The sequence below is a fragment of the Sinohyriopsis cumingii genome, chromosome 1 (genome assembly GCF_028554795.1).
Source record: "Sinohyriopsis cumingii isolate HCF-2022 chromosome 1, ASM2855479v2, whole genome shotgun sequence".
Lineage (NCBI taxonomy): Eukaryota > Metazoa > Mollusca > Bivalvia > Unionida > Unionidae > Sinohyriopsis > Sinohyriopsis cumingii.
The window spans coordinates 31,419,138-31,430,736 of record NC_142961.1 but is presented as its reverse complement, the minus strand read 5'-3'; the positions used below and the strand labels follow the sequence as shown (position 1 = coordinate 31,430,736).

At 33.3% G+C, this 11,599-nt stretch overlaps 1 protein-coding gene across 1 annotated transcript in view; it reads right to left on the bottom strand.

Annotated features, from left to right (window-relative positions):
- Positions 1-4,458: 4,458 nt before the first annotated feature.
- Positions 4,459-11,599, bottom strand: part of LOC149806643 (WASH complex subunit 5-like) — a 122,889-nt gene continuing 115,748 nt past the window's right edge. Inside the window, exon 28 of the mRNA XM_089956025.1 lies at positions 4,459-10,036. Coding sequence (XP_089812151.1) covers positions 9,977-10,036 — 60 coding nt within the window. The 3' untranslated portion in view covers positions 4,459-9,976. The remainder of the gene's footprint in view (positions 10,037-11,599) is intronic.

Genomic DNA, 11,599 nt, shown 5'->3' with positions numbered 1-11,599 from the left:
TCCTTAAGACCAATTTTTCTGCTCTCTTTAGTGTTACACATTTTTTGTTTAATATTCAACTTAGTTAAATTGATTGATATATAGCTAAGTTTATTTCATATTTACCCTTTCTGTATTGTCAAGAAATATAACTCTTGGTTATCTGTGTATAATTGTGAAACTTTTCCTTAGCTCTTATGTTTTTGTTTGGTGCAGTTTTGTCCGCTATATACAGTATTTCTAGTTTTAGGGATATACAAAGAAGATTCATGCCTTGTTGGTGGAATTGTTTATTGTTCAACTGTAATTATGAATTGGTTCTCTGTGTGTGCCAGCTTGGCTAAGTATCAGCTACCTTCATTAGCTCCACTTCCTACTGAGATCCTCAATCTCAGTCATATCTGGCCAGAGATGTTGAAGTTAGGGTGTTCAAGTTTTATTTGGTTTCCTTTAAAGGGAGAAGAAAACATTGGAAGCATCTCATTCCTTCCTACTCCTAAGGGTTCTTCTCATCTTTTTGGTGGCAACCTTTTCCAGGTGGATTATCCTCACAATCAAGTAAACTGGTTATTTCCTCACTGAGAGGGACCTTTTTTCATGACAATTACTGCTTGTGAATTCTGGGTTATTGCTAATTGTTGGACTACTTGAATCATTTCCCTTTGGACAAAGTTACAAGAACTGCCTTCTGGTATTCTCACATTAAATTGTGTTCCGCAAGAGTCACTGGGATAATTTTCTTGTCAGTTGAGTATTACCTCAAGGAGGGAATAATTTGCTTGGACTGTAGACTAAAAATGCAAAATAATGTCACGGAATTGTATAAATCCTTTTTATTTATTAAATACATTTACTTGTTTTTTTTTGTTTTTTGTGTTCAAGGATACCCGAGGGTGATTTATGTATATTGTACAATATTTCAAAACAGTGAGTTCGGTTCATCCTATGCTGCACTTGCGAAGTGCTTTCGATTGGAAGAACAGAATACTTTTCAGTGCACAGATGATGTATGGCAACATCATCTGTGTATAAATGTACACATTACAGAACGTCTTGTCAGTGAGTGGTCTGCTTTAAGGACTTGCACATCTTTAGCTATAGAGGTATGTGAGTTATTTATTAATTTCTTGTGTATAAGTTATAACTATTGTACTATGATGTTTATTTTTGTATGTTTGCTATGTAGTTTCTGCTTACATAATATAATCCAAACATTTTCTATTCTGTTTTGTGACTGACCAAGAGATTTATATTAGCAATATAAAGCTGCATATTTAAGAAATGTTTAGTATCGTAGGATTCTTATCGGGCAAGGGTAGGTTTACTTCTAAACCCGTTTGTTGTTTTGTAATTATTGTGCCGATAATGTAATCTGTATAACGTACCGCATATAATGTCATTACATTTATCATATACGCCCGTGTCATGCATAGTACACGGTGTTAGATGCATTTTCAGCTGATCAAAGTCGTAGCTGTAGTGCTGATCAGAGTCAATGTGGTACCAGCTGCAGAGCTAACCACAGAAGTTGACCATAGCAGCTGTAAAACTATAACAGCCACAGAGTTAACAGTGTTGCTGGTCAAGTAGCAGGTGATCGGGCATTGCTGACCGATTCATGGGTGCTGATTGCTTGATTGACCAAGGAATTGAACGGTGGTTGGTGATTACCTGGAATACTGACTCCTTGATTGACCAGTGTTACTGGTAGCCAAGTGTGCTGGTGACGGAGTGTTTAACTCCATACATATAATCTTTTAGCCATGGGCTAATTTTGGGGGGTTTGTAATACCCAGTGTTTTGAGATTGTAAAGATATTTGGTATATGTCCCTTTGTTTACATCATTTTACTATTTGAGTAAAATACCTAATTTTTTTACTAGTTGAGTGAATACATTTTACTGTACGAGTAAAGTACCACATCTGTTACTATTTAAGTAAAACACATCATTATTTTCGTCTTGTGAAATCACTGTGAATCATTCACCTTTCCCATTGTACTGTGTAAGGTCGTTTATTTGTATTTTCATTTGTTGCATTATTAGGTTCTTGGGGATTATGTTAATTTGTCCAATATTTGGATCTTATACACACACATATATCAGTCATAATTCTTTTCTCATTCAAGTCATTCACCATTAAACATTGTATTTGGGGACCATCCATAAATGACGTCACGCACCTGGGTGGGGGAGAGGGGGTCACACATTTGTGATGATGTGTGACGAGAGGAAGGAATTTGTTTTAAAAATGTGTTACGAGGGGTGGGGGGGTAGGGGTAAAAATTCAGCCAAAATCGTGTGACGTCATTTATGGATGGCCCCTTGTATCACCATCGAAAGTATTCTTTTATAAATTTGAAATCCAACTCAGTTATCTTGTAGCAAGTAATAGTGGCAAGTAAGTATCATGTAATCAAAATTAATTTGACTTCCCATTGGTATGGGTCAGATACTTGACTTTTTTAATTCAAACTCAGTTAGGGTTACCATATTTGAACTTTCAAAAATGAGAAAAAACTGGATGTATCTGTACTGAGATATATGGACCGTAAAGGAGGACATGTCCAGGAAAAAGAGGATGTATGGCAAACCTAACTCAATAAATGTCTTCCTCGTCATCAGTACAAATCATCCACAAAAATCTGGTGGGGTTTCGAGTGGTCTAAAGTACTCACTGTTCCGGATTATGCCATCTCACCTCTGCATGGGTCTGAGTCTCAGGCTCAGCTAATGTGGGTACGTGAGAAAGCTTGCCAGTAACTTCTCATGGGTCGGTGGTTCTTCTCTGGGTTTTCCAGGGTTCTTCCTTCACCAGTTACACTGGCCACCATGTATAGCCTATCTTGTGCTGAAAAATGGCATTAAACTCTTTAACAACAATAACAACAAAAATCTGGCTAAGGTAAAGACACAGAAATAAAGGTATTTTGCAGAAATAATTTTTCTTATTTCAAATCTCATTACCTGGACTTTGAACTATTGATTTCAACATTGATAAGTAACTTTCTTTTCTCTAATGTAAGCCATCTACAAAGAGGGTAGCATGTAATTTGTCCTGTGACCTTTTAACTGAACAGAAAATATAGCTTAATTGTCTCAATTGCAAGCTTAGTCAAGGCATCTGGTAACAGGACTTTAGTAGTTTTTTTGGAAATTTGTTTTTCCTGTTTTTAATCCTGTATCTTCACCTTTGACCCCAACATGAACATGTCTTATCTGAAATGCAAGCCAAAGTTTGGTTAAAGTAGTTAATAAAGAATTTATGATATCATACAGAAACAGTTTATCTTTATAGTGTCATAGTAACCTTAACAATATATCATCATAGTGTCACAGTAACCTTTACAATTTATCATCATAGTGTCACAGTAACCTTTACAATTTATCATCATAGTGTCACAGTAACCTTTACAATTTATCTTCATAGTGTCACAGTAACCCTTATGATTTATCTTCATAGTGTCCCAGTAACCTTTACAATATATCATCATAGTGTCACAGTAACCTTTACAATTTATCTTCATAGTGTCACAGTAACCTTTATAATTTATCTTCATAGTGTCACAGTAACCTTTACAATTTATCTTCATAGTGTCACAGTAACCTTTACAATATATCTTCATAGTGTCACAGTAACCTTTACAATATATCTTCATAGTGTCACAGTAACCTTTACAATATATCTTCATAGTGTCACAGTAACCTTAACAATATATCATCATAGTGTCACAGTAACCTTCACCATTTAACTGATTTCAAATAAATAGGCAGCTTATATATCTCTCAATACAGTCCTTTTACAAAGTTAGTAAAGGCATTAGTTGTACAAGATTTCTGTGGAAATAGTTTTCCTTCTATCATTCCCTGTAACCATTAAGATATAACCTATTGAGTCTAACATAAGAGGTTTCTGTCATTCCTCAAAAATTCAAGCTATGAACATTATTTGGTAATGGTAGATGGTGGATACCTCTAGTTATTATATGGAAATGAAAAAATGTGTGTGTGTGTGTGTGTGTATGGATGGATAACACCACAACATGATATGCTCTGTCTTATGATTGGCATATAAACTGAAAGAATGAATTGTCACTTCATGTACTATAAAATTATTAATGTGTGTGATGTGTGTGTGTGTGATTTGGATTTCTGACAAAGCTTTTTAAAACAATTCTGTCATATCACTATGATGTCTGCAGTGTGGCAGTTTATAGTGATGCCCAGCAATGAGGCATCATGCCGCAGACATGTAGCATCATGTCCTATTCAGTCACATTATTCTGACACCAGGCCGACCAGTCCCAACACTAATCTCATAATGCTGAGCGCCTAGCAAGGCAGCTGTTAGTACTATTTTTATAAGTCTTTGGTATGACGTGGTCAGGGTTTGAACCTGTAACCTCATGCATCCAAGGCGGATGCTCTAACCACTAGGCCACTGGAGTGGTCCAAATTATTAATGTATCCATACAAGGTGTCATCTTACATTAGTGTCTTTATTTATTAAAATTAAAGTCAAACAAAGTTTATTCATTATTGCTCTTCTATACCAATTGTGAGAAAAATGAATAGTGTTCTTTTTAATGAAAGATATATATTTACAGACTATAACCTGGTACAGGCAAATAACTGTAAATTAAAAAAATGCTGTTATACTGATGCTCATATAAAAAGAACTGCCACAACTTCTGAATTTTACATTAATATAACCTTTTTTAAATAATATTTTGATCTAACAGAACGTTTCACTGGAATCTTTGTGATAATTGTTACAGAGTTTCATCACACTTGTACTTTAAATAACAAACAGAAGTATTATTGTACATAGCAGAATGTAAGTTGGAATTGGCAAAGTCAAAAGGAAATCTCACTTTAGGGGGTGCATAATTTGCCATGCAGAAAACATGATACTATTCTGAAAATGGGATTTCCTTGTCTTCATGTTAACCTCTTATATTTATTATTCTACTCCTTCATTATTTCAAAGCCCCAAAAATGTTTCAAAAAATATGCATTCCATCAAGTCAGTGATTTGCTTTAAATGCAAACATAAAAGTACCTAGTATTGAACATAATGATGTCATTAAAATACTTCTTACAGTATTGCAACATCATTGAAAGATCAAGTGAAAACTGACCCATAGCAACTGACCTGAGAAAAGTTAAGACTGGTATGGACTATTAAAAGCCCATTATGGCCCAAATCAATTTAGCAAACTTGAATGTTATAAAAATAATGGTGATAATTTTCAGGTAAAATATTTGCTCTTTTGAATAATAATTTTTAGTCAAAAGAACCCAATAAGTCATTGGATATTTTGTTACACATGAATAAAATGTATAAAACTATTAGTTTCTACAAGTATTTAATCATTGCTAATATTTTATGCAATATTGCAGCAAAATACAGACTCAAAGAGTTTAGTGGTAATAAAGCCCTAATCCATCGGTGATAAAAGTAAGAAGTGTGCTTGATATATCCAAATCATTTCTATGCATGTTGGTGAGAAAGAGACTCCTGATTTTAAAAATAAATGCATTTTAATACACTACAAATCTACATTTTTCCTTAGGACATAAAATGTACTGTTAAAATAAGCACCATCAGTGATACATTATATGCTGTTGTGAGTTTGCTTATGTTTGTGATTCTCACTCATCCTTAATTCTCCTGTATCAATACCTATGTAATATCATCATACAGCATCTTTCGGGTTTACAAAGACCTGATAAAACCCAGGTTCTTGAGAAACATAAATATTAATACAAATAAATAAACAATGGTCTAGAAAAAGTAGAGTCAGTAATATGTGATAAACTTGTTACAGTAAGGCATCTGATGGTGTGTGACAGGCAGTAAGGTACCCAAATTATCATTACTGCCTTTGATGTTTACATCTTGGTGAAACATTATAATTTTTGGATGCTTATTCAATTATATTGCTGGCAAATAAATGAAAATAAAATAAAAACTAAAACTTAACTTTTTTTGTGTGAGACTCCATTATTTACTCATAAGCTATGGAATACACAATTTCATATTTGAAAAAAGGAAAGACAGATATGACTGTCAATAAGATGTACAGTACTACCCACTTATGTCGACAAGCCGTCTATGTAGAAAAAAAGAAAAAGTTCTAGTCCTATGGTCAGTTATTACTCCCAGATATGTTATGCTTATGTCGAAGTCAAGATAAAAAATAACTGTATATGTCGACAGAAGCTCTCAGTCCCAGCTTGAACAAATTGTTTTCTTATTGTTTATCTCGACAAGCCAGCAGTTATTTGATGCTGTCCCCATGCTTTAAATTTTCCACCACAAAGGGCATGTTGGGTCTTCTTTAGTTGTTTTCATGGCAGCTTCAATACATTGCATACACCCATCATAAAAACAACCCAGATACAATCACTTATAAAAACACTGCAACCTTCATCAAAACAAGCCATCTAAAATCTTTAAAAAAACACTGCAACCTTCAGTAAAACAAGTTACAATCCTTAATGAAAACAAAGCACCCTTCATTAAAACAAGCCAGCAAAAAAACTTTTCTAAAAACAACACACCCTTTATTAAATGAAATTGATACCAAATAAGGGCTGTGAAATCTGATCAATTGTTGCATTTTCAAGGGTTATCGGAGATTGGACAAATTAATTGTGTCATACAAGTTTCATTTACTGATAGAAAATAGTAACTTCATGCTTATGATGGCTAAAGATAAAAGGGTTTAATTTTAACTAACTTAAATTTTATTTAAATTCCATTTAAATTTAATGTATTGAATATGCTATAGATTACTTTAATTACATGCATTTCAATATTCCAGAATTTTGAGTGTTTTACAAAAGTTCAAGTTTTATGCTAAATTAATTCAAAACTTGGTGACATTTTGTTTTCATTTCCCTTTAAGTAACCTTATTCTCTTGGCAGTCTCATTAGGTTTACCTTTCTTGTCTCAGGCAGCATACAATCTAGGCAGTCTCATTAGGTTTACCTTTCTTGTCTCAGGCAGCATACAATAAAAGGCCAATTTTTGTAGATGCTGGCATGTTGGTTGACAGTGTATTGTGTATAGTGCAAAGGTTACACAAATATAAGTCAGTATATAAGTGTTTTTCAAACTGGTTTTGTCTTTTGCCTTTATTTCATTAAATTTTCAGCTCATGTAGATAGTATTACCGCAGACCCGAGGATGTCTAGGTGAACAGGTAGTATTGTAGCATGAAAATGTAAACACATGACTAGCACAACTTTCTGTTCAGTCAGAGCTACAAACATGGTTCCCACGCTTTCCTAAAGATAAATTTCCTGGTCATTTCCAGGGTTTTTCCAGGATAAATGAATTCTTTCAAGGTTCACATATGACCATTACTGAATGGAATTAAAGAACATTTTAGATTATAAAACATGCATTTTCTAATTCTAAAGCTGTTTCTTTTTCAAGACTCTCCGTAAACATCTAAGTCAGAAAAGATGATCATGTACAAAAACCACAAAATGTATCACATGAAACAAGTTTTATTATATTCCTATAAATTGGCATGTAAAGTCATTTCAATGTACAGAATAGAAATTCTAACTTTACTTTGCTGACCTGCATTATGTTGCTAAGTGGGAACAACATAATGAACATAAATTAGTTTTGTTTCCTTTCAAACCATTAATTCTAAAGAATTCAAAAGCAATATATATATATATATATATATATATATATATATATATATATGCATCTAATACAAACTAAACATTTCCTATTACAGTATAAAAAACCAATAATGCAAAGAATTAGTATCTTGTCTTGTAACAAAAAGTGTTTAACCCTGAATTTATCTGTGCCAATAAAATCCCAAACAAGATTTTTCAAACAACATAATCTCCTTATGGCAATCTAGTTAAAAAATCCATCATTTAGAAACACATTTTCAAAAGGATTGATTTAAATTTTGACAAAAGGCCTTCAAAATTATATATTATTGTATAAACAAGGACTGAATTTTCTGTAAAATCAACTTGTCAGCTTGTAATTCACTAAACCAGTTCCCAAACCTGTACTGATACAAGGGCTCATATTAGTTTTTAATATATGCCGGTACTCGCAACTTACTAGTCACATGACTTCATAAATCTGACGACATCGAAAGTCCAATAGTCACATGATATCAACAACACACTCCTTTTTAATTTTGTAAAAACCAGAAAGAACATATAATTCTCAACATATTTATCTTGAGAACAACGACAAGAAGTTTGTTGCTGTCACAGCAATCTGGCCAGTCTTATTCATCAAGCAGAAAGCATGTCAGCATGGTAATCACATGTTTCAATAAAACTCCGGAAGTTGTTCCCAGAATAGATATGCAGAATTTTGTGTTCTTTCATTTTTTGTATTTTTATTACAACCAGAATATGACTTTCATTTAATATTTTTTATATTTTTTTCTCTACAACATTTGAAAATTTGGGTTGTGATATTTGTGTACTCATGCTACCAGCATTGCAAATACCATGTCACATTTCATCAACGCCATAGTTTTATCTTGTCTTTCAGCAGATTAAAGACAATGATTTTAATACTCGCAACTTCTGCGAAAATAAGTAATTTTCATATCAAATTCATACATGTATGTCTCGATTTAACAATGTTTAAGTTTGCTAGGATATCTGGTAAGTGGTTACGCTTTGGTACCACCATGTTGGCTTCTTATGATGCTAGCCTGGTTTTTATACCTTTGATATAAGGAAAGATACAGATATTGAGCTGACTGTGAAAATAAAAGTCTACTAGTCGAATCTAATCCTTTAAGCATTAGGATCGACTCAGCATATATGTTTATTGCAAGCACCCAGATGATCCATACTGCATCCTCCAAATATTTTGGTTAGAACTCGATAAATTTAACTCACAATCAGTTTAGTTATGACTCAATTATGTGCATGTATCAGTTGTCAAGTGGCGGCAGAATTTTCCAAGGTTTTTCCCCAACTTTCATCAATATTTGTGAAATTCAAGGACATTTCACAGCTGGGAAAGAAAAAGAAAAATTCTCCTGACATTTTCCCAGTAGCTTGGGAACCCTGTACAACAGTATGTAAAATTGGTCATGTGGGAGTTAAATAAATATATTATCAATATGCAAAAGTGTGGGAAAAGTAAAGGATATATCTCATGATTCATGATTGGAACCCATGACTTTGCCTTTAAGCAGATATTAATTCCATTATTTTAACATTTTACTCTTGCAATCAATATACTTAGGCAAATGCATTTTTATTGACCTGAGGTTTGTATTTACTTTCCGTTTTGAACCAGAGTAGCCTATCTAAATGTTTCAAAACCAGTCCATCAGTTCTGTATAGAACTATGTTCCAAGTTCATTTTCATGTGAAATTTATAAAACATTCAAAATATATAGCTACCAAAATGTATGCCTTGATGAGTAAATCAGCAAAGTTGAAGGATTATTTATCAAAGAATTAAGTATACAGAATATTTATCTGAAATAAACAATGAAGTGTTGTGGGGCAGTAACTTGACTTTTAAATACTGTATATACTTTACTATTAGTTTGGATCCAACAGCTAAATGCACAGATCCAGATCTGCCATCATTTAATGTGTAAGATCCGGGTCTATGCAGTTTGTTAGGCCTAATCAGTACAACAAAGAACATACACCCTAATCTTCCAAAACATTATGCAATGGCAGATCTAGATCTATGCTGCTTGTAGTTGAAATCAACTTATAAGCAAGTATATAAGATACATTTTCAGGTCAGTGATACATCCAATGTGCAATCAGAGTGTAATGTTATATGTATCATAGCAAAAAAATATATAAAACATAAAAAAAAGGTCTTGTCTTTGAATTTATATCTTAAATGTAAATGTTGCCTCATGCTTTTGTAAGACTGGCATGGTAACTAGGGAATTAAACTCCTGTACATGTCATTTGATCTTTAGAGTTCCACAAGAAAGCTTGATAGAGGATCATGGAACTATCCATACTGAGCCCTGAATTCTTCAAATACATAGGGAGGAATGTGTGCCTCTATTATCTGCAACAGACAAAAATGCAGTCATTAGAACAGATTGCAAAATTATCCTGCATATATCAGTATGTTAATGCTCTAAGTATGGAAACACTTGAGCTATTTATTTTATAAGTTAACTCTGACCCAAAGTTGTTAATTGTGTTTGAGTTAAGTTGGTGACTGACAGTGGTGATATTGGAATGGGATTACACTAGTTTATTCCATACAGCATCATAAATTTTATCCTCAATAACTCTGTAAATTTTCAGGTTAGCTTCATGATTAAATGTAGCTAAAATGTAACAAATTCATCATAAATATATCGTGTGAAACGAATTAGGTATTTTTAGCTACATTTAATGATGCTGACCTGAATTTACTGAGTTACAGATAAGAAAAGACTGGTGATGCTGTGTGAAATAAACTATATTGTCAAGATTTTGACTTGTGATACTGTCCAACATGAACACAGCTCCTGTAAAGGTCAGACACGCACGCATTTTATTTTCTTACTCTAAAGTAATGTTTACAACATAATTTTCTCCACTCTATGCAAATGAAAAACTATGTATTGAAGAGACTGGTTGATTAGCATTTGTACCGGTAAAATTTGGTATTGTACCACCTTTTTCCATTATTGCTGGTACAAGGTACCAGTAATAGTGGAAATGCTGGATCATTTCTTCTAATATTTCTCTGAGAAGGACATTAAAAGTTACACTTTGTCAAATTAATCGGGTCTTCATGTCACTTCAGACTGAAACTTAAGCCTAACGTAACAGGGTTATTGATTTAACAGCGATCGAGATAAGCAGAAAAAAATTAGCATAACAAAGAAGAATTTTGTCAGGACCGGACATAAACGCTTGACATACATGGGTTCTCGAGATAACCGAGGTTGAGATCAGAATGCCTGACTTTAATCTGTATTATATATATGTATATCTGTATAGTATCCTTTTGTTCCCTTTTGTCTCTCAGATATTGACATTTTGTTACTACAGTGAGAGTTTCAAAAGCTGATGGTTAGCCTATGTAACCAAAAACTTTAAAGAGAGTATATATGGCAACTAGTTCTAGATGTAATCATAAACTTTAAAGAGAGTATATATGGCAACTGGTTATAGATGTAGCCATAAACTTTAAAGGGAGTATTTATGGCAACTGGTTATGGCTGTAACCATGATCTTTAAAGAGAGTATATATATGGCAACTGGGTATAGATGCAACCATAATCTTTAAAGAGAGGAAATGGCAGCTGGTGATAGAAGTAAACATAAACAGATAAAAAATGAATCATGGAAAAATGAAAGATGAAATGAAATCTGAGCTGGATCTTCTTGCTACAACAGACCGTATTGTGTTTGGATTAGATTATCATGCACTGGCATCAAATCCTTCCAAAGTTGTTCTATAGAATGAATTTCATGACATATGGGATGGAGAGGTGGATGGATGGAATAATCAGTCAATGGACACAAAACTGGTATGGAAGAGAAGACCCATACAGGGAAATGTTGTATCTCCAACACCACCACCATGAATAGAATCTGGTGGAGACAACAAAAGCTAAATTCCTAAAAACAC